The sequence below is a fragment of the Acomys russatus genome, chromosome 27 (genome assembly GCF_903995435.1).
Source record: "Acomys russatus chromosome 27, mAcoRus1.1, whole genome shotgun sequence".
NCBI classification, from domain to species: Eukaryota; Metazoa; Chordata; class Mammalia; order Rodentia; family Muridae; genus Acomys; species Acomys russatus.
This window is the reverse complement of record NC_067163.1, coordinates 35,677,955-35,702,002: the sequence shown is the minus strand read 5'-3', so window position 1 is coordinate 35,702,002 and position 24,048 is coordinate 35,677,955. Positions and strand designations below refer to the sequence as shown.

General features: G+C 43.3%; 1 protein-coding gene across 6 annotated transcripts in view; it reads left to right on the top strand.

The window, feature by feature from the left end:
* Stox2 (storkhead box 2) overlaps positions 1-22,428 on the top strand; it is a 222,657-nt gene extending 200,229 nt beyond the window's left edge. For 5 of the 6 annotated variants that reach the window (XM_051169642.1, XM_051169643.1, XM_051169646.1 and 2 more), the window contains 3 exons: positions 7,446-7,598; positions 14,033-16,298; positions 21,554-22,428. In XM_051169642.1, coding sequence (XP_051025599.1) covers positions 7,446-7,598; positions 14,033-16,298; positions 21,554-21,749 — 2,615 coding nt within the window. In that variant the 3' untranslated portion in view covers positions 21,750-22,428. Of the gene's footprint in view, positions 1-7,445; positions 7,599-14,032; positions 16,299-16,450; positions 16,503-21,553 lie in introns of all 6 variants that reach the window. The other variant, XM_051169644.1, reaches the window with a different exon arrangement.
* Positions 22,429-24,048: the final 1,620 nt, after the last annotated feature.

The following is a 24,048-nucleotide window of genomic DNA, read 5'->3' as shown; positions in this document are numbered from 1 at the left end:
GGGGGGGCGGTGATTAGGGGGGTGGGAGTATATTAGTCCCAAGGAGCAAGGCTCAATGAGACTCGAGTTAGAACAAACTTTGAAGGCTTTATTAGGCAAGGGGAAAATATGATAGCCGATGCATTTAACTATTTCTCTACAAATTAAAGCCTCTTCCAGATCAGATAAGCTTGGAAGTAATGGAAGTAATTTCTACAACACCTGGAAATAGAGCTAGGCATGAGAATTGTATTATGATTTGATTTTATGCCAAAATCCTGCCAAATGAATAGAGAATCATCGTCCTGTGGAGCCTGAAGAAGCCCTTATTTTACAGACAAGGAAGCAGGCTCCCAAATAAGTCATTGTATCTGTCTTAAGAGATTGGGTTCTGGGCTAGTAAAGTGGCTCAGTTGGTAAAAGAACCTGTCACCAACCCTAATGTCATGAATTCAATCCTAGGAACCATGTGGTAGAAGGGGAAAACTGGCTCCTGGAGTTTGTCCTGTGACCTCCACATGTGTGCACACTGTGCCATCCATGCCTCCAAACATATAACAGGAAAATATGGAGACTATCACATGATATTTAAAACAAAAAAGAGAAATGAGATCGTAGCATGCATCTCCTGATGGCTTCAGAGAACAGGAGCCTTCCAACTCTAAACAACTCAGTTTTCCGACTAACTGTTTAGAATTGGAATATGGTACACGAGTTTAGAACCTGGGAATTTCATGAAGGACGGGGAAAGATGTTCAATCCACAGTGAAGATTAAATGAATATTTACGGTGAAAAACAAGATACAGAGAAACAGAATAATTGATACTGAATTCAGGTGTGCACTTTCCCTCTATCTCTGCCTCTATATCTCTGTCTGTCTGTCTCTGTATGTCTGTCTGTCTCTGTCTGTCTGTCTGTCTGTCTGTCTGTCTGTCTGTCTCTCTCTCTCTGTCTTACCATTTGTCTGTCCATCTCTCTGTCCGCCTGTATCTCTCTCTCTCTCTCTGTCTGTCTTATCATTTGTCTGTCTGTCTCTGTCTGTCTCTGTCTCTGTCTCTGTCTCTCTCTCTCTCTCTCTCTCTCTCTCTCTCTCTCTCTCTCTCTCTCTCTGTGGGGGGGCGGGAGTGGGGAACAGATTATACACAAGCGTGGATTTTTTTCTTAGGGCTTGCCATTTATTATGATACAGTGCTCTTTGAAAATTTGCAACTTTCCTTGTCTTACACAGTTCTATGGAGAACAGTTTGTAAGGTGTACTAAGATAAGTGTATATGCTTTTGTCGTAGGTATTCTTTAGAAATCTCTATTGTCCCAGTGGAGATGAATGTAAGTTGTCATACATGTCACATGAGTTGTATAGTCTTCCTCATATGCAAAGGTTCCAGATGGGGCAAACCTGAACTAATGATTGAAAAGAAGAAAGTGACATTCATTCAAAGATGGTTTTTATTGAAGTGTGTTATATATTAATTTTAAGTTTTATCCCTTCCCTGGAAGCAGAACCCAGATAGATGGATGAGAGAGGCGGGGGAGGGGGGAAGGGGGAGGGTGGATAATTAATTTCAGCTAACATAACTGGCTAGAAGTTGGAAGAAAAAATAGAGTAAAAGCTTATGTCACTATCCATAGTGACATTCCCTGAGGGGGAGCTGAGCAATGCAGGCAGGTAGACGGGCATCCAGGGTGTCCTCCTGTTGTGTCAGGCCTTTCTTGTTGATGAGGGAGTGACAATAGTCAGCAGCAGTTTACTCTGCAGTTTCCCAAGAGTGATTTTCTAACACACACATGTCACAATATGATTCCATGAAAACACAGGAAGTCCCTTGATTGATGAGAATAAGTTCCAAGCCGTCTGGTCTACCGGGATCAGGTTTCAGCATCTCACCCCAGGCTGCTCCAGCTGAGGCCCAGAGCACCCAGCTCCCCATACTTAGTCAGCATGCCCCTTCCTGCCCTGCAGGTTCTCTCTTGCCTCCAGGGGTCGGAGGACCATCTTTGGCTCTCCTTATCATTCATCCCACTAACCTGTTTTTTCCACACTAACTAACTCACAGAGTAATTTACTTGAAAACAGTGTGCAAAATGTCACTGACCGGCTTTAAACATTGGCTGCTCTTCACTTCTCGCTACTGGAACATTTTCAGGTCTTTGCACGTCCTAAGTTCACATAAAGGGAATACATGCGATGCTTACTCTGAGCTTGATGATCTGAATTATCCTAGTTTGGTCATGTGTACACCAAGCCCTGTGTTTGAGTAGATTTTTGTAAGAAAATAAAACTAAAATAAAGGCCAGTTACTTGGTTTGGGTTGGTTGGTTTAGTTTTCTGGTAGGTATTATAAGGTGGAATGCTAGCTGCTCAGAAAGAATTCCTTAACCCACAAAGTATTTATGAGCTCATGGTCGACACATTCTGACAGCGGAAGAAAACCTGTCCTATGAATCGTAGGTACGTGGTGCACTGGAAATGTGTCCCAATGGTTAAGAGCACTTACTGCTCTCCCAGAGGATCCAAGTTCTGTTTCTAGAACCCACGTTCTGTTTCTAGAACCCAAGTCAGGTTCCTCACAGCTGCCTTTTGCTTCAATCCAGGGAATCTAGCACCTTCTGGCCTCTGAGGGTAGCCACACATGTGGCACACATGCACACATGCACACATGCATACAAAAGCAAAAATAAAAATGTAGACAAGTAAGTTATGACTCACAGTGCATGTAAAATGCTAGTGTCTTTGAGTCATATGTTTTTAAACAGTATTTATGGTTTCTTGTCTTCTTGGAAAAAGTAAATGTGGAGTAGCTGCTGAAAGAATTTTTTTTCTTTAAAAAGAAAACGATTTATTTTTATTTTACATGTAATATGCGTTTTGCCAGCATGTGCCAACGTACACCACACATGAGTCTGGTGCTCACAGAGACTGGAAGAGGATGTCATACACCATGGAGCTAGAGTTGAAGTTGGTTGTGATTTATCATATGGGTGCTGGGGATTGAACCTGGGTTATCTGCAAGAATAGCAAGCACTCTTAACTGCTGAGCTGTCTCCCCAGCACTTGGAAGAATTTTCCAGAAAAAAATTCTAATTTTCTATTTTAAGAATGACTAGTTGGCTCATCAATCATGTAATAAGAGTCCCAGAAAATCATGGTAACTTTGAACGTGTTGTGTTGTGTTGAGAGATCCTATGATTTCTTTAACAGATCTTAAATGCACATTCTAAACCTCACCTAATGCATATTTTTCCTATGATAAGTACTGTGTTTGGGGCCACCCTTCATGAAATAAATTAGGGAGAGTATTTAAAAAAAATCAATGGTTCAGTGTATTTTATTTGATATCTGTTCTGTAATTGCTTAGTAAAATCTGGATAAAACTGTGGGCTTTTTTTTACAAAGTACCCCTAGAAACTCCTTATATTATTACATTATGAAAAAAAGAGTATTTGTTTACTAAGCATGTACTGGGTATCCATTGTGAGCACTGCATTGTTATAGGTACTGGGAACAGACTGTTCATGTCTCCGTCCTCATGGACCTTATATTTAGTGGCTGAGACAGATAATAAGCTGTAAGCGTGAGCACACGCGCGCGCACACACACACTCAGAGAGTGAAGACAGCACTGCCTTGGGTGGTCTGAGTGGGGCTAAGTTGGGCTGTATATAATAACAAGGGGCTAGTCCTGGAAAAGTCTACCCCAGAAACACCTGTGGTCAAGAACGCGCGCGCGTGCACACACACACACACACACACACACACACACATATACACACACACACACACACATCCCTTGCTGAGTTCAGAAAAATCCTGGCAGGATCCAAGCACAGAAGGTTGAGAGCCTGTAATGAAGGGAGGTGTTGACTAAATGGGAGGATTGCTTCCCGCAGAGGCAGGGAAATGGGTCTGAACTCTGTAGAGCCTTGGAGAACTCATGAGGAATCAGATTCCTCTTTAAGTGTAAAAGGCTGTGCTGTGGGGTTTTATGCAGGGGAGTGGCATGATTTTCTTTCAAGCACCTTGGTTGCTCTGTAGAAAGTGGTTATTAAGCACAGGGAAGAAAGGCCAGGGAGAGAGGATGGTAGTCTGAGGTAGGAATGGGGAGTGAGATACGTGGTCTAGACCCTGTGGATTGACTTGGGAATGGACAAGGAGTGGGAATTGCCTTTAACGCAGTATAAAAAACAAGACGACATGGAGACCGATACTTAGGACATCCAGTTGCTGTTTTCTTCTGCATCCCACATTTAAAGTTACTGTGCATATCCATTCTTATAGTGAAATGAGTTGTTTTCTTTCTTTCTTTCTTTCTTTCTTTCTTTCTTTCTTTCTTTCTTTCTTTCTTTTTTTTAATACCACAAGCCTAATCACAGTTTCTGCCTGGCACAGTGGGCACAGTGAATGAAAAGAAATCTACTGAGAATATGACAGAGAAACAAACCACGAAGCAGAAGGACAAACAGACACTAGTTGATTTAGCTAATTGTAATCTATGGTGCAAAATCACAAAGTATTCCAACCTACATTTAAAGCAATTATATTTAGTACTTCTGCGTCTTGGTCCTCTGAGAAGTTCTTAACTATTTCAAGGACCCAGAGATCCTCGGGTCTGCTTTGGGTTTTCCCTGTGGTGACAGAGCCCACCCTCCTTTGCACTGACATTAAAATCACTCCGGGAGACTTTGCGGTCCCTGTGGCTGGAGTAGCAACTCTGCCAAAAGGCCAACTTCAGCATCTCTCAAGTCAGAGTCAGAAAAAAGAGGGTCTGAGGGCCTTTAGCTGCACTCCAGTGCTTACATGGGGGGGCACGAGGGGTGGAGGAGAAGGGGAGGGGGCGCCCATCCCCCTCAGGTGTTTTGCACCATCCTGGAAAGTTCACTTGCTGTGCTTCAGACTTTGGAATAAGGTTTCACTTTTAAAATGTGTATACGCTTAAAAACAAAACAAAACAAAAACTTGAAACACATTGCTGTATACTTGCCTGCCCACACAGACAGTTCCAACACACAATTCTGCAGGTCTTTTTCTTTTTCTTTTTAGACTTAAGTGTGATTTGAGTATCCCCATCCAATGCACAAAACTGGCTTTCCTTGTAGCAGCTGTAAATCCCACGTACTCATTTCTAACTTCTGGTCCTCCACCAGATCTTAGAAAAGCTTTTTAGATGGCTCTCTGCTTTCGGAGAGTTCCAGACTTTGTGGGTTCTTTGTTAGATCTGTTCGTACTTGCTGCTGATTAAAACAAAAACAAATGAACAAACAAACAAACAAACAAACAAAAAAAAAAACCCCAGAAAACCAAAAATCAACTCACTGGACCTTCTCTGAATTTGAATTTGCTCCATTAGTGCTATTGCTTATTCCTCTCATACCCTCCTGAAGCCATGACAGAGCTGAGGGAGCTCCCTGAGTGATGCTGTGAGGAAGAAGTATGGAACTGAGCTGGAATCAGGGAGTGGTACAGGCCTCAAGTGTTAGATACTGGATTTCCTCATACTGGGTGGATTTATCCCAACACTCAGGGATCTCCAGCTTTGTTGCCTAATTTCATTCATTACATCATTTCAAAGTCGGGTTCAAGTTCTTTCCTTGTGTGTGTGTGTGTGGGGGGGGGTCCTCTGTACTCTTCTACAACCCAGGAGATGTAGCTCAGCTCAGCTGTAAGTCGCCCTGGCAGCCAGGAGGCTGGTTCACCTTAAAGCGCCCAGACACCTTCTGCAGAGGCTATCACTTACCGTTCCAGGCTGATCTAATCCTTGGCCTGCTGTGTTAGCTTATTACAGGAAAAAGCATGCTTAAGAAACAACAATAACAAAAGAGGGAGGGGCTGCAGAGATGGCTTCTCAGTTAAGACCATGTTCTGGTGTTTTTCCAGAGGTTCTGAATTCAGTACCCACATTGGGTGGCTCACAGTGGCCCATAACTCCAGTTCCCGGGGATCTGGTGCCCTCTTCTGTCCTCCATGGGTGCTGCACTCACATGCATATATACATACATAAATTAAAATAAATCCTTCTCTTTAAAAAAAGAAAAAAGGTTTATGTAAATATGATCAAAACTAAAATTAGGAGACCACATGAAATCTACTCTGATTGTTTTTCATCGTTTTTGTAGAACTTATTTTGTAGTAATCTTATAGAACCTTTAAGTATAATACAGGTGGCACTCAGGTAATTAGGAGCAGACACCTGACCCCTCTGCTCTCCTATTCTCTTTCTCTTCTGAAGCCACCCCTACCCCAGAAATGTCTAGGAAATTCTAGAAATCCTTGCGACCCAGCTGGGTCATCTCCAAACTGTAAAGATTCCAGAGATAGGGATAGGTGTTTGTGTTACTGGCTGATACTTGACGAATCAGCATCTCTCACCCTTCAAGGCTAGTCCTGGCAGCCTTCTCTGTCTCTGCCGTCCCTTCTATCAGGCCAATAAACATAAAAGGTCATGATCTCTATTCCACTACAGTCTGCCCTGCCTTCTTCCAGGCCACCACTGCCTTCTCTATAAACCTCACATCTGCCTCAGTCGGTCTTGAAATTTCTCCCACAGATCATTGTTCTTCAGCTGTGGTCCCATGATTGTCCCTACAGAGCCATGCCCTTTCTCAACAACCCCCCCCCAAAAAAAGCACTTGCCTATAGCTCCTATCACCCCCTGATACCCCCATCACCTCCCAGCCACCAACCACCATCCTGTCCCTTGACACCAGATACAGATCTCAAAGCCTTAGAAAAACCCTATAGTCTATATCTGAGTCCCACTGTCGCCCTCAGGTGGTATATACTGCTGGCCTGTCTTCTCCTTTGAGCTGACCGCTCAGTCATCTGCTGTGCATCCGTCACATGACACCGTGACATCTCTGTGTCTGCCTCCTCCACTTACATAAAGCTGATCGAGGACAGTCGCAGAAGGGGGTGCTCCTTTTTCTGTGTGAGTTCCCAATTCCTCTGGCAGATGCACAACACATAGTGAACCTCAGTATTTGAATGGACGAGCTACTGGTACTTACCACAAATGCATATTTTTTGAAATGTGAATAGTTGCTGTTTTATAAATCATCTCCATGCTAATAAAAACAGAAATATTCTCTCCCCCCCTCTCATTTTTCTGTGTTATCTTAGCAGTCTTGGACTCACTTTGTAGACCAGGCTGCTCTCGAACTCAGTAATTTGACAGAAATTATGTTTCAAAGCCTCATTTGTAACAAGATGTTAGTACTCTCTCTATTCCAATGAGACCTTAAGGGGAGTTTTGCTTGCTGGGATCATTGGAGCCTCTACCCTGCATGGAAGTCTTTCTACCCTAGTGGAATCCTCTGTGATCCCAACAAGTTTCAGTGTTCAAAGTGGATTGACCTCATAATTCGAAGAATAGAGGAGAGGCATGAGAGAGCATGTGTGTGTGGAGGCCTGTGTGTGACAAATGACGGGGTGCTCTAATGAACCTGCTCACTTGAAAATTGTCTTTCTGCAGGTGATGTGTCACCAATCAGTATGTCCCCCATCAGTCAATCTCAGTTTATTCCACTCGGGGAAATCCTTTGCTTGGCCATCTCGGCAATGAACTCTTCAAGAAAGCCTGTCACCCAAGAAGCCCTCATGGAACACCTGACTACGTGTTTCCCAGGTAAGGAGGAAGAATGGACCTCTTCTCAAATGGGTGTGGGCTGTGGGCTCCAGGACTTTAAAGGGACACTATCTTCACCCAAACTGGCTAGACACTTTTCTTTATGACTTAAAATAAATTATTATTATTATTATTAGTAGTAGTAGTAGTGGTGGTGATAGTTAATAATAATTGTTACTTACCTTTTATTTTTGTTTATTTTATAACTTGATATAACACTTTTTAAACTTAATACTCACAGGAGAAATTAAGTCAACATCATAAGAAATTGGTGAAAATCACCAAGATTCTACTCATCCTTTGCAATTCAGTCTTCCTTAAATGAAACCTTTAAGGACATTAGAAAGGCCTGGAACATTTAGTCCTTAGAGTTCAACTACAGTAATGTCCAAAATAAATGTGTCCTGCATGTTTGCGTTATGAACTTATGAGCATTTAAAAAAAATGCTACTTCATGATTGAGACTTCATTTTCAAGGGGGGGGGGGTTGCTTTTATTTCTTAGATATTAAAGAGTGAAGGCAGGAGTGCAGTTTAGGTGTGAATAGCCATTGAAGATCCCAGTGGAAAGAGTTGCTTCAAGTGGTGTGTATTCAGCATATACCATCTTAAGGCGGGCACTTCTTTGCTCCACCCCGGCTCAGTACCCCCAGCCGGGGTTGCCAAGTCTCATGTTACAGGAGAATCTCAAAAATCCTGTTTGATGTGAAATCTCTAAATTTCCCTAAGTACGGGTCATTTTCTGCGCGTGCACGTTTTACCACGTATAAATAGACAGGCAGTGCACACCCTGTGGGGCTGCCGGTTTGCCAGGTTGGTGACTGCTATGCCTCTTTCATGATACAGTTGGTGCTCGCTCAGGTTTTCAAAGAGTCGTTGGTACCTACAAGCTGTTGGCTGAATCGGCTTTTGCTGCAGTGACCCCGGGTGATAAGCGACCACAGACCGCCAGTGATATGGATATGCAGTGATAAGCATTGCCTTAGGCCCTGTGTCTGAGGGTGTCGCAGGAGTCAGCTGGGGCGTGCGTGGTGGCCCTGCTCTGCCTATATGGCGTGTCCTTGGTGTCTTTGTTCTATATATGCTATTCAAGCATTAATGTTAACCTACGCTTGCAACTTATACATTATCTTAAGTATTATAGCATTTCATTATCCCCCAACATTCTTTACTGTCTGTTTCCTTTTTCTAGCTGCCAGGCACAGCTTTTCCCACTGCTAGTAAGATATACAGATCCCCCAAGTAAGAGGGGGCGATGGTCTCGGCAAACGCCGCCCTCCGGAACAGGACAGGCCTTCTTCCTGCAGTAAACCTAGGGCATTGCTTCAGACGTTGAACAGTCCAGCTGTTTTTAAAGTCTCCATATTGGTAGTTACACTGCTTCGTGAGCATCCATGTGGCTTTCTCAGAAGTGGGTGCACGCCTCCCATTACTATAAAATGGGAAAGAACGCAGAGCTGGTCTGCAGTGGTACAGCACTCATCCCTGCTGAGCAACAAACAGCATCAGTGCGCTACAGTACATCGTGGGAAAGGGAGTCACTGATGCTTAAAGTGGCAGCTGCTTTGCCACCTTTTATGGAAAAGAAGTCCCAGACTTTCCCATCTGTTTAATGCTGGTGACTATTGGCCAGATCCAGAAAGTTTCAAGGACACTGTGTAGATTTTACAAAGGGCAGGGCTTTACAAAGCGTGGCCTGCAATCTTTGTGAATAAAGTTTTATTGGAAAGCAGCCATCCCGATGTCTCTGTTATCTTCGGCCCCTTGGACATAGTGGTTGAGCCCCAGAGGAGTCGCCACAGGGGTCACATGGCTCACGATATTACTAACTGGCTCTTCACAGTAAAGCATTGGCAACCCAGGTCCAGGGCGCGGTAATAATTACTTAAATTCGTGTGTACTGACAGCGTCCCTTTATCCTTAGTCTTGTCTTAAATTTTTGCTTTTTGAGACATAATCTCACTGTATAGACCACGCTGGCCTTGAACTTTCTTGGATTATCCAGTCTCTACAGATGTACACCATGATGCCTGACTAAATAGCTCAAAATGTTTAACTAGTGTTTCATTAAATACGAGGTCTTCTTGCCTTGCCTGCCTTTTTCCCTTTCTTCTTTTATTTGTGGCTTTCCCTTAGCTATGTCAGGACAAAACATCTTTGAAAAATCTATTTTAAATGACAATATTAAAAGTCGGGAGGGCTTGAATACCTTCTTTTGTTTTAAAGGTAAGGCTGTTTACTTCTTTGGTGGTTTACTAGTTTTAAAGGGTGGGGTTGAAGTCTAATAAAGTATTATTAAAATATTTGAATTCTTCATTTGGTGCATGCCTTATGAAAAAAAAAAAGGGATAGTTCAGAATGTGATCTCTCACTATTTGGACATCTAGATGCCAAGCAATAGAGTCTGCTAGTAAAACTATGGAAGTATGAGTTACACATACATATATACATACATACATACACACACACACACACATACATGTTGAAGTTTGAAAATCAGCTCAACAAACTCTGTGTACCAGTTTCTATTGCAGAATTACATGCTTATGTGTGCTCTTGTGTGTATTTGTGTGGTGTGCATGGTCAATATGTGAGCTATGTCTGTGTGTGCTTTTATGTGTATGTTTGTGGGGGTAAGTGTGTGTGTGTGTGGTGTGTGACAGGCGTGGCCATGCTGGAGACTAACACCAGGACCTTGTGCATGCCAGGTAAGTCTTTTCCCACAGAACCACTGAGCCTAGAATAGTTTTTAAAGATTTGAAAAGAATACATGTTTTTCATATTTCTAAAGAACTAGGGAGGGAGAAGCAGGATACGAGAGAGATGTAATTTGAAATAAATAAATAAATAAATAAATAAATAAATAAATAAATAAATTTTAAAAATGTCTTTTCCAAAGGGGGGGGGGGGAAGAACTGTTAACTCTCCCATCCAGGGTAAGTGCTCAGTTACATTGGCCTAATCCTTGATAAGTTGTTTGAGTTGGATCTTTCTGGAAGAAGGGCTGACTCACTTCAGGAAAGTAGAGGACCATGATACTGGATGTGGAGCTGAAGCTGGCATTAGCATTGGCTGTCGAGTGTTAGTATGCCCGTTTCGTGCTCTGTCTGATTTGACTTTCGGCATTCTCACCCAGCCAGCATCCTTCACAAATAAGAACGATAATAACACAACGAAGCCCACTAAACATTTCAATCTAAAGCTAGGCATGACATCGTGTGCTTGTGTGCCAGGTGCTCAGGACGGTAAAGGATGAAAATTGCCGAGTCCGTGGCTTCCAGGCCAGTCTGAACAATGTACACAGGTCCTGTATCAAAACAAAAGCTAAAATGTTTAGCGTAAAGCACATATACGTGTGTTCAGTGTTCTGAGAATTAGTCAGATTTTCAAGATTAAAGCAAAATGTAGCTCCAGTCAACCTCGTGTAGTCATGGCGCGTCTTTACAGATCCTCCTTTGCTTTGGAACCCAGAAAGGCATGGAAAGAGGCAAGGTCCTGACTTAGCTCTATTCGAATACAGAGCTTACTTTTGTTCTTGGCACTCCCAAATCTTGATTTCATGATAAACTACACCTGTAGAGTGTGGAGATGGTAGAGCATGCGAGCGGACATCACCTGGTCAGGTTAACCCTACAAGTGTCTAGTAGAGCTAGTAGACCAGGGTAAGATTGATGATTAGAAACATCAATTACTATACTAAGGTTTAGTGGTGACATAAGTATAAATATTGCCAACTTTCTGTTGAGCCAGAAAAGTCAAGGCAGAAGTGTAGAAATAGATTGTATGGCAAGGGAAAAATGTTCATGGGTTTTTTTTTTTCCAAAGTTAAATGTTGTTTGACCGATGTAGCTGAAAATCAAAGGTATATGAAGTGCAGATTATTTCTTGTCCTTTCATTTGCAAAGAACTAGAGAAAATTTCATTATTATTATTATTATTATTATTAAATTAATTTATTCAGATTACAACTCAATTGTTATCCCATCACTTGTATCCTCCCGTTCCTCCCTCCCTCCTGCTTTCACCCTATTCCCCTCCCCTACATCTGAGACCAAGGGAGACCTCCTCCCCCACTATGTGGTCATAGGCTATCAAGTGTCATCTTTGTAGCCTGCTTATTCTTTCTTTGAGTGCCATCAGGCCTCCCCACGAAGGGGAAGTACTCAAATATGAGGCACCAGTCCCCGCTTGCCACATAACTGTGGAAAATGTCTTGTCCATTGGGTAGATCAGAGTAGGGGTTCAAACTATTACACTAACCAAAGAGCAATTTTTCTTAATGGTAAATAGTATATATCATGTTATGGTCATGAGTCTACATGAGTCTATGAGCTTTCCAAGACCAGCAGTAATGACTCTTCTTAATATAATTTGTGGGCTGGAGAGCTGGCTTGGCAGTTAATGCTTGTTGTTCCTCTAGAAGACCCAAGTTAGATTCTCAGCACATATGTTGGGCTGCTCACTGTAGGCTTTCGTATTTTTAAAACTCACTTTATTTGGGGTTCTTTGATGTCTCTACATCCCTTCCAACCCACCAACCTTAGGTAGGAGAGAAAGAAGGTTAGTAGGGCCAGTGGATGTAGACCTTTATACACACAGGTCGTTGGGGGTGATTCTATTGACCTAAAGACCTCCCATTACGCTTCACTACTTACAAATACCACCCCCAATAGCAACAAGCCAAGGACCACACATTTAACACAAGAGTCTTAGATCTGAACTATAGTAGGAGACGAGATGGGGAAAGGATGGACAATCCAACCAATCACACCATTATCGAAGGTAGAGCTGGGCTTCTGATCTAGTATCCTGGCCTCGGAATCCAATCTTTCAGTCTTACCTTGTACTGCTCTGACTGTTAGGGTTAACCCATGCGAACCTGCCGTTTATTGGCAGTATTTAATATGATTTGATCTGGCCTTTTTCTAAATCATACCATTCAACTCGGTTCTGTAAATATCACCACATGTGCTTGACACCAACACATGTGGAATACGTGAGGAGTAAAGCAAGTGGCCCACAGCTTGGAGGACCTGTACTCTCCTGAGGACTTCTTTTCCTGATTCTAACTCTTCAGGTAGGGAAGACAGACGCCTTCACAAATACCCTGGGAAACTGTGTACACCATGGTACACTGGAAAATGCACCCCATCCTGTATTGCTGTTCTAGCAAATGCAGATGTTTAAGACTTAGTGTTCAAACTGAGAGTGTCTTAATGTGCATTTATTAGCGTGTTGACTGAGGGTCAGTGGTTAAAAACTAGGACAGCCTCCTCCATCTGCTGACTTCCACCAAGAAGGATAACATTCTTACCTGACTGTCACTACTATAAAGTGGTGGATTTCAAAAATCACAAAACATGTTGGGAAGAGGGGCCCAGTCCTTTGTGTAGGGTTGAGACCTCATGCCCCCCTCCTCCGCGCTGCCAGCCACTTCGGCATGTCTGTTGCTGTTGTCCTTGTTCAAATTCGCATTTCCGTAGTCATGGTGGTGAGACTTCATGGGTGTAGCTACTGGTAACTAAAGAAATGCGACAGTGGGAGAAACAAGAGTCTCGTAGGGAAAAGCACCCAGTTGTCTACCCAATACCATACTTCAACTCGGAAAACATACATCTAAGTAACATTTTAGGGGTATGTATATCAGGTGCATGTATATGTGTAAGTATACATTCATATAATAACAATCAGTGAGAGCAGAGGCCATGGATGTAAAAAAGAGCAAAGTGTAGTATACAGAAGGGCTCAGAGGAAGGAAAGGAAAGGAGGAAGTGATGTTAATTATAACCTCAAACCTAAAAAGTTTTAAAAAGGAGTGGTCAAACCTAGTTGAGTTTTATAAAAATTTATAAAATTTAACTTTACTAAATTTAATCTTTAACAAATGAGTTTTATAATAAGACAGTTCTGTATATATTCATTCTCTGATATCGAGGTAGCTGTTTTAACCTCGCTCCTCTGGTGCTCTTATTGAGGTAATATTTTCTCTAAGTTTGTGTCACTCAGTGGGAAACTTTTCATCATCTTCCTGCTCTTCACCAAATAGTCTCTCTTTCATGATGTTCAGGAAAGGCTTTGTAGCAGTAACAATCTAACAGTATCTAACTTCCTTCTCTCTGTTGCAGCAATCATCCTAATGTTGGACGTGGAACCCAAACAAGGTCTCACACATGCTGGGCGGAGTCCTACCACTCATCTCCATCCCCAGTCCTCTTCCTGTTTTAACGCCTTTTCACTCTCTAGGTGGTAATATTCATAGGAGTCATCAGAGAAAACTGGGATTTGCACTAAACATAATATTAACACCTTTGACGCCTGCTTACATGCCATGAGGTGACACTTCAGATTTGGCGATGTTTAATAGGACTCTGAAAATCGCGGATCCGCAGCCTGTCCCTTCCGCTCTCTCATAAGCATCTCTGTTTTTACTCTTAGGTGTTCCAACCCCAAGCCAAGAAATTCTACGGCACACCCTAAATACGCTGGTACGGGAGAGGAAAATCTATCCAACTGCAGAAGGCTATTTCATTGTGACCCCACAGACTTACTTCATTACTCCTTCCCTCATAAGAACTAACAGTAAGTGGTACCACTTGGACGAGAGGGTACCTGACAGGTCTCAGTGTACCTCTCCACAACCCGGAACCATAACGCCCTCTGCCTCAGGCTGCGTCAGGGAAAGGACATTACCCAGAAAGCACTGCGACTCTTGCCACTGCTGCCGAGAGGACGTGCACAGCATGCATGCCTCCACTCTGCAGAGGAAGCCCGCCAAGGACTGCAAAGATCCTTACTGTCCTCCTCCACTATGCCAGGTGCCACCCACCGAGAAAAGCAAAAGCACCATCAATTTCTCCTACAAGACAGAAACTCTCTCAAAACCTAAAGACGGTGAAAAGCAGTCCAAAAAATTCGGCCTCAAGTTATTCCGGCTGAGTTTTAAGAAAGACAAGACCAAACAGCTGGCCAATTTCTCTGCCCAGTTTCCTCCCGAGGAGTGGCCCCTGCGAGACGAGGACACGCCCACGACTATCCCCCGGGAAGTAGAGATGGAGATCATACGGCGTATCAACCCGGACTTGACGGTGGAAAATGTCATGAGGCACACAGCACTGATGAAGAAACTTGAAGAAGAAAAAGCTCACCGGAGCAAAGCTGGCTCCTCTGCCCACCATAGTGGGAGGAGTAAAAAGAGCCGGACTCACCGGAAGTCCCATGGGAAGTCTCGGTCACACAGCAAGACTCGGGTGTCCAAAGGAGATCCTTCGGATGGCTCGCATCTGGATATCCCTGGTGAGCGGGAGTATGAATTTTGCGACCCCCTAACCAGGGCCCCCAGAGAGGGCTGCTTCATCATTGAACACAAAGGGGACAACTTTATCATGCACAGCAACACAAACGTGATCGAGTCCCATTTCCCCATGACGCCAGAGTGGGATGTGTCTGGCGAACTGGCCAAGAGGAGAACGGAGATGCCCTTTCCTGAACCTTCCAGGGGAAGCTCCCACTCCAAAGTGCACCGAAGCCACAGCCATACCCAGGACCGGAGGTCCAGGAACGAGAGATCCAACAAAGCCAAGGAGAGATCCAGGTCGATGGATAACTCCAAAGGCCCCCTGGGGGCCTCTTCTCTCGGGACTCCGGACGACCTGGCTGAGGGCTGCAGCCAAGATGACCCGACTCCGAGCCAGTCATACGTCGATGACAGTACTTTAAGGCCTGTGCAGACTATTGGTCATCAAAGGGCTACTATTTCCTCTGCCAGCTATAAAGAAGTGTGCATTCCAGAAATAGTTGGTGGCAGCAAGGAACCTTCTAGTGCTTGTAGCCTTTTGGAGCCAGGCAAACCCCCTGAGAGTATGCCATCCTATGGGGAACTCAACCCTTGTCCAGCAAAAACAGCTCTGGATGACTATTTTCAGTGCAACACCTCTAGCGAGACCGTGCTTACTGCACCGTCACCTTTGGGGAAGAATAAGGAGGACCATGACACTTTGACCTTGGTGGAGGGGGTAAAAAAGCTGTCCCCGTCTGAGAGGCAGACCCCCCATTCTTCCAGGGAACCTGTTGGGCACAAGGAGGACTCACCGAAAGGGCCAGGTGGGGGCCCTGCTGCCTCCGGTGGTGTGGCCGAGGGGATGGCCAATGGCCGCCTTGTCCAACATCATAGTGCGGAGCCCAGCAGCCTGGACAAAAGGAAAGAAATATTCAGCAAAGACACACTGTTCAAACCTCTACACAGCACTTTGTCTGTAAACAGCTATCACAAATCCAGCTTGTCCCTCCTCAAATCTCACCCGAAGTCACCTGTTGACACACTGCCAGGCCGCTGTGAAAAACTGGAACCTTCCCTTGGGACATCCGTGGCCCAAGCCATGCCTACGTCCCAGCGTCAACAGGAGTCTGGAGGGAACCAGGAGGCTTCTTTTGACTATTACAATGTCTCTGATGATGATGACTCTGAGGAAGGGGCCAACAAAAACACGGAGGAGGAGAAAAATCGAGATGACGTGGGCACCATGCAGTGGCTCCTTGAGAGGGAGAAGGAAAGAGACTTGCAGAGGAAGTTTGAGAAGAACCTTACCCTCCTCACCCCAAAAGAAACAGATAGCAGCAGCAACCAGAGAGCCACCCACTCAGCCCGGCTGGACAGCATGGACAGCAGCAGCATCACAGTGGACAGTGGATTCAACTCCCCACGGTAGGGAGAGCTAGCTGTCCCTTTGTATACGCATACACCTGCCAGGGCCTGGGGCCTTATGCAGATAGCTGACTTCACAGTCTCGACTGTGAATGAGGGCGTGAGTTGTGTGACTTGTGTTGTTAACAGCCTATTTCTAACTTCTTTTTCAGGAATTGAAAAAAAAAATGTTTCTGCAGCTGTAGAGATCACCAATCTGGACTGGTGGGTTGGTTCCTTCCCCTAAAGCTTGCATCAGTCTGAGCTGACTAAGACCAACACGCCCAGTGGTTTTTCTCCTATTCCTATTGCCAACCAGAAGAAGGGAATTTTTTTCAAGTCCTTAAAAAAAAAAAAAAACCAAAAACTTTCTGAGTACAGTGAATATAATCAATTGGATGAAAAGGGTGGGAAGTCACTTGGCGCCAGGATAATGGCCCCTCTAGTGAGAATATAGTAGCATGTTTTACCATCTTTCCGAAAGATCTAGACGCTTTGTACCACTTTGAATCCTATGCTGTGTGTGGTCTGTTCTACTTGCTTAGATGCCTTCTTCTTCCACTTCTATGTGGATTATGGACAGAGACACGGAAGCTTGTTCCTTTCAGAAAAGCTAGGGACCTGTACTCTGTTAGATCAAGACAGTTGCCCACGCTCTCACTTCCCCACTCGTAGAATGGATGCCATGTGGACACTGCCACTTGGTAGTCTCAATAGTTCAGCAGTATCGAGAATTCAGAGTGTATAAAACCTGATGGTCGTCTCCAACATGCCGAAATTATTTATGGGTGACAAACACAAACCCAGGGACATCACACACCCTGCTTTTCTCCATAAGACTTTCTTCTCACTAAACAGCAACTTGGGATCTAAATCTTGCTTCCAAATTCTGCTCCAGATTGGTGACTCTAAGATGCAGAAATCTACTGAGAGATAGACATTCCGATTCCCAAGATCTCATCATATTTATAATCATAATAAGTATGCACATAGGTACTTCATATGTTCATTTATGTTATTAGAAATTATAATTAATTCCACTGTGATCATTTCACCCCATTTCTGGCTAACTTGGGAACACACCATCCCAAAGTCAGACTTGGGGATTATTATATGTTTATTCCATAATTAGGCACTTGCTATTTCTTAAAGGACCAACGCATGACTTATTATTATTTTGATCATGTGGCCTTCTTTTCCCCAAGCTAACACATAAATGGAAGTTCTAATGCATAACAGACATCTATCAGAGTTGGGCTTCTGGTAAACTGCATAGGAGTCTGGAAGCCCAGGTCTGCCCCTGGACCGTAAGGATAGGAAACCCCAGGGAGCAGTGGCCCTGGTCTTTTTTAAGGAAACTGTTTTGCTAAATATTTTCCCTCCCAAATCAGATTTTAATTTTCCAATGGATTTCCTCTGTCTTTGTCCACCTGCTTTCCTGTTCTATGCTTTTTCCTCTCTTGAAAACATTTCTAGCAGTAGGAGCCAGAGAACCGGAGGTCAGTGATGAAAGCTCAAAGCCATTGCTTATGGAAGAGATGGTTTAGTTGCTTGTGTTTTTATGTTCGTTATTTCTTATCATGTAGACTCCTTTGCCTAATGCTTTTTGTATTGTACTTTTAAGCCCTTCGCTGGCCCCTTAGCACCTGCACTTAGCCAGTAAATGGTGTTATTTCCAAGGAGATGTTGGGAGTGAGTGGATCCTAACCCTAAACCCTGTATAATATTGAAAGCTTTTGTTTGCTTAGGAGTAAAAGGAAGTGTTCATGGCATAGTTGAACCAGTATCTTCACAGAATATATTATGAAACTTGAGCTGCATAACATAGAATTTACAGGTATGGTTACTTCTAGAAGGCTATTTTTTATTTTTAAATAAGATACTTAAGTTAAATGCCTTGTCACTGTAGAAGAAAAAGTTCATTCTGAAGAGGGCAAACCTTTACCCACTAACCATGGGGGCGTCTGTTGACTGGATCTCCTTTCCAGGAACACAGAGAGCTTTCAGAAATTTCTCGCCAAGAAACGTATGCAAGAATTCTTCATTTTACTGTTTTATATTCAAGGCCCTTTGGTTGGAAGTGGGGTGACAGACTTGCTATCTGTAAACTTCAGTAGGCTCACCAAATTACCTGCTGAATGCATGAGACAGTACAAAAGAGAACACTGGGGTCCCAGGGTTTTCTGCTTGAGTGGTATTCTAGTGAAAGGACGCCACCATGAGGTTGGTGTTCCACTCCTGCAAGTGGGAGTTTCAAGTGGGCCAGTTATGGGGATCTTCCCTTAAAACAATTCATTCAGCAACTGTGCTTCTACCAAGAAAAGTGGTTTGTCTCTCTATATTTGAGGGTTTCTGTGCTTAGCTGGAAGTTATGCTTTGCCATGTTTTCAGTCCAGTTTGTGGGAGCTAAAGAATATTTAAAAAAAAAAAAAAAAAGAAAACAAAAAACTCAAAAACCAACACAAAAAAACAGAAAAATGATAGAAGCTTGAACTGTGCTGTGAGAAGTAATACTGAAAATAACAAGTCTTGACATGAAAAGGTCACTGTTTCGAATGCAGGAGCCCCTAAACTGCCTGAACAACATCTACACAGCAACCAGAGAGACTCCAGGCAGCTATGCACATGTGCTCTGGAAAGCCATGTGCTGGAAAGGCAGAACCACTTAGTGAATCTCTCACCTAGCAAGTACTAAATAGTTTTTTAATATTTATTTATTTTTTGAGACAGGGTTTCTCTGTGTAGCCTTGGTTGTCCTGGACTCGCTTTGTAGACCAGGCTGGCCTCGAACTCACAAAAGATCCACCTGCCTTTGCCTCCCCAAGTGTTGGGAATACAAGTGTGTGCCACTGTACTCTACTTTTTTTTTCTTTTAGACAGAGTCTCTCTACATAGTCCTGGCTGTCCTCAAACTCACTATGTAAACCAGGCTGGCCTCAGGCTCATAGAGATCTGCCTGTCTGCCTCCAGAGTGCTGCGGTTGAAGGCCTGTACCCCCACTCCTAGCCTAAGTAGCTCATTTTAAAGATTGTATTTCATTTGCTTTTTTTTTTTTTTAATTAAAATTGAGAAATAAGTTTACCACTAAAAAGCCATCTCCATTAGGTTTTCATCAGTACATCCAGATCCCTGTATATGAATGTCACAAGTGTGCTCATGATCACAGCTGTGACGAAATACGTTCCTTGCAGAAGCTGGAGCACTGTGCACATCTATCCCTATGAACGTGTTAGATGCAGCTCAAAGGTGGTCAAAGGCATCTTAGTCCCCAGACGTAACTAATGTGTCATGCGGGAACGAGTTCTGTTCCCAGTTCTACGCACACTGTCTGGAACACAGCAAGTACACAACAGATGCTAAGCTGATCCCTCAAAAGCTATTTTAAAAATATATCCTTTGGAACTTAATTCATTTCCTCATAGAAGAATGCCAATAGTGTAGTTAGCTTCCCAAGCTAATCTATACTAGCTACTTAACTGATTATATCATAGATGTGTAACAGAAATAGCGCCTTCCTAGCTTTTTAGTGTGCCATTACATCAGTGTTTACTTCTTCTTCGCAGTCTCTCTGGATGTAGGTGAATCTCAGCACAGTTCTTCCCACTATAGACATGAAGATGTTAGATACTGCTAAAAGTCATTGCCGTGGACCAATGCAATGGCTTAGTGTGTAAAAAAATCACTTGCTACCAAGTCTGAATCTCAGGTTAATGCTAGGGTCCATGTGGCAGAAAGGACCAGAAATGACTCCCACAAGCCCACAAGTTGTCCCTCTGATCTCTGCACACACACACACACACACACACACACACACACACACACACACACACACACACACACGATAATTTAAAAAGAATACTACCATGATTGAAAGTGCAATGAATGGAATATGCCATAAACATCTTTGGGATTCACTATGCTCTTTGCCCTTCATCCTTTCTCCACGGACCCCACACCTCATTCACAGCTCTGGAAAGCTACCTACCAATGGATTTTCTGTGGTGAGAGGGCAAGCAGGTAAGTAGGTAAGCCGAGTGCCTGCTATCCTAAGGGGCATTTTGGAGTATTCTTCACACGTGCCCATGGTATCAGAAGCTGAATGGAAGAACTTGACTTACTGTTTAAGCACATCTTTAAGCACATTGGTCGTCTACATTAAAAAAGAATACTGGGTTTTTGTTGTTTGGTGGTCAGTGAATATATTGCCATTTTAACAATTAATTCTTGCATTCTTGGCGATGCAGACTCAAGTTGCTAAGGGATCAGGCTTAGATACCTTGTTGGAATTGGCTGCTAAGCAAGGAGATGGCTGTTGATCTGGTAACTAGGTTTAGCTGACTTAGACTAGGTATGGACCTCAACTCGTACATGTTGTGAACTTTGAATCTTGCAAGTGGGGTAGGTGTTTTGAGAATTATTTTGGTTGCTTTGCTCTATGTAAGGAGGTAAGAATTTTAAAGTCACTTTGAGGACCTTGAATGTGGAACCTTTCCCCTCCTTTTTGTTCCAGACCTTTTTTCTGCTGTGGTCCTGCACTTTTCAAACATGAATATTTTAAACCTCCCATTGAAATAGATTCAGGTATTTCTGATTTGGAAAACTTAAGGCCACCTCATTTTTAAGAAATAAAAATATTTCTACCCAAGGGAGGCCGGAATGAGTTGCAGCTTCACAAATAAATGGAAGAGGTGACATGTAACATTCTTTATCTGAGCATATAATTGTGTTAAAACAGAGATGGAGGTGTGAAGTATTTACAAATAATTCTATTCCTATTCACGTGACAGAATCAGCTAGTGGCATGCTTGAAGTGCATCCACCAAATTAACGTCTAATCAAATGCAAACAAAACGAACGGAATCTTTCAGGACAATTATGGCATTTGTTTGAGAGCCATGATGTCTGTGAGCCCCCAGCTTTGGGCTAAACCATCACACAGGCATGAGTGTTCATTGTGAAAGCCAGTGTGATGGCCATCTGTCACGTCGCATTTCCAAGTTGTTTTCTTGAGAGTAAAGAGCAGGGAAAGCCATTCCAGACCACATTTGGTAGTCAGAAAGCCTTGACTAGGTGAGCTGCAGTTCGTGCCTCACATGAATCCCAGAGCCTGGGCTGAAAAGAGCACACACGGACAATTGGGAGATGCATATCAGTATGACATCATGAACCGACAGAGGAAATCCATTAGCTCCACTGTTTGCTCTTCCTTCAGGGGCTCAATAGGTAATTGTTTACGTTTGGAGCAAAACCCAAACCAACCCTTTTTACTCTTCTAGCACTCGGGAGAGCCTGGCTTCGAACACATCAAGCATTGTTGAAAGCAACCGCCGTCAGAATCCTGCTCTGAGTCCAGCCCACGGCGGAGCTGGTCCAACCTTCAACTTCCGTGCAAGTACAGATCCCCCGGCCAGCGAAGCTGAGAAATTACAGAAACCTTCCAACTGCTTGCAAGCTTCTGTCACTAGTGTATGATTGATTGTCCTTCTGCCTCAGACCTTCTGTCTCATTCGATCCAGCAACGTTTACAACAATTGGGACTGATGTTTACATCCCTGCAAAAACAAACATCTCAAGTACAGTTTGGGATTCACTTGAGCTGTGCTGCTAAGTAGGCTAGGGCAAAAAAAAAAAAAATCTTTATTTGAGAGTATTGCTTTTTCACATTTATTGGCTCTGTAGCAACCGAATAGCAGTACGGGGAGATATGTGCACTTCCGCTTTACCATCCGTACCCGAGCACACATAGGGAAGTCTAGACACTGTAAGTGGACCATTAATTCTTTTCAATGTCATGCAGTTGCCAATTCCATTTTGAAATGCCACAGATGTGTGTTGCTCCCAGCCTATGGGGAATGGGGTCATGGAACTAATCCTTATCATCCCTCCCCCCAAAAACGCCAAGCCACCACAAAATGCAAATGTAGGGGTGCCCATCATGGAAAAAAAAATAAATGCCAAACTGAGCAGAAGGGACCCCAGCTTTTTGCGTGTGAGTCCTTTGAGCACCAGTCATTTTTCACTGTGAGTTTTCATGACACTCTTGCAGGAGCCCATGGAAGTGTGTCAGAAAGGGTCCCGATGGAAGTCCTTAGAGTGTTTGTTTCCACTGTTTTTCAGTGCACTCGATGCTTGTCTTGAGTTTTTTGGTTTTTTTTTTGGTTTTTTTTTTTTAAACCTTCCATCATCACCAACAGGAATATAGGCCTTTGAAGTGGACAAAGGAAGGGAAATCTGGTCTTGCTGGGACACAGCGCTGAGTGATGGAGAAGGTTGTGTGGACTTTCGGGAGGGGTGAGGCAGATGTCGAAGAAGGATGCCTTCCTCCTTGTGACACTTAGGGTGAGCTGTCGTACTATAATAGATGCAGTGATTAGTTTGTTTGGAAGCAAAAATGTTCTTTATGATACAAATGAAGAATGTGGCCTGAGGGTGTTATTCTTTCTAATGGAAGGGACATAAATCTATTTTATGTAGTTTTAAATAGAATGCCTAAATTAGGCTGTGGGAGATAATTTTTAGTGGTCGTAGGAAAGAGCAAATTTAGGGAGAGTTGAACTTCAGGCCTTTTATTCCTGGGAAGATATCTATAGAGAAAAACCTTTAAAGTAATTTTTTGATTAGAAATATACATGGGCCCATATCATCAACAGCAGGCTGTCCTTGTTCTGCTGGTGTGGTATATCCTTAATTTGTACTCCCCTGAAATTTACCATAATGAAAATTATGCATATATGAACTATGCCAGAGTAATGTTTACAGATACTTTGTAACGATTTCAGGAGGCGTGTCTTAGGTGGATTGGTGTGGTCATTGGCTTAGCATCCTTTAAAACAGTTTCCTCAAGCTCTGCTTTGGTTTACAACATTAGGCTCAGTATCAAAAGGCTTTGCATCAGGGGCACAACTAAACCGCCACACTTACTGTCCTCCAGGAAAGGCACCTTCTCAAAAGTCCCTTTATCTTCTTTTCTGAGAAGGGTTGCATACATCTGTAGGGACAGGAGAATCATCTGCACGAGGCTTACGTCTGATCCCAGAAAATGGTCCGAAATAAAGCTTTAATCAGCTTAGTGTCAGATGAGTTTTGGAGCCATATACCATAATGAATTCCTAAATCGTAAGATAAGTATAAAATATCTTCACTCAAGATTTCGGTAATGAGCATAAGTTTGTGAGATATTTCTTTTTCTTTTTTTCCACGTTAGGTTTGCTCACTGTCGATGTGTCTAAGGGAACACAATCCTATGAAGTAGTAGGGATGTGTGTCGTTATATTTTGTCTGCTATTTGGAAGCTACATTGGGTCAACCTGGGCCCCTCAAGTTTGGAATAAAAATTTTCCGCGTGCTTATTGTAATGAAACGTAAGCACAGCTCTCGGTATACTGCCACATCATTGAAATGCCTAAGCCAATTGGCTTTGCGTCTCAACCCTTATTTCTTCCCAGGCATGCCTCAGTTACTCAGAAACACATTGTTGATCTCATTACTTATGTCCAGAAAGAACAACCATGTACCTGGCTCACTGCACAATCTGTTTGCTTGAGGAGCTGTGTACCATAAGATTTCTAGATCTGACCTGTCTAAATTGACCCCCCCCCCCGAAACCTGCTCTCAAGTTTTTGGCATACTCAGTTTATAAATAATAGGACCATTAAGAAAATACATCAGCCCCTGATTGACCCACTGAACGTGCCCACTGAAAGAACTGAGTGCTGTGTGAGCAGCAAAGGCCATAATTACATTTACGAGATGCTTTTTTGAAAGTTCCCGA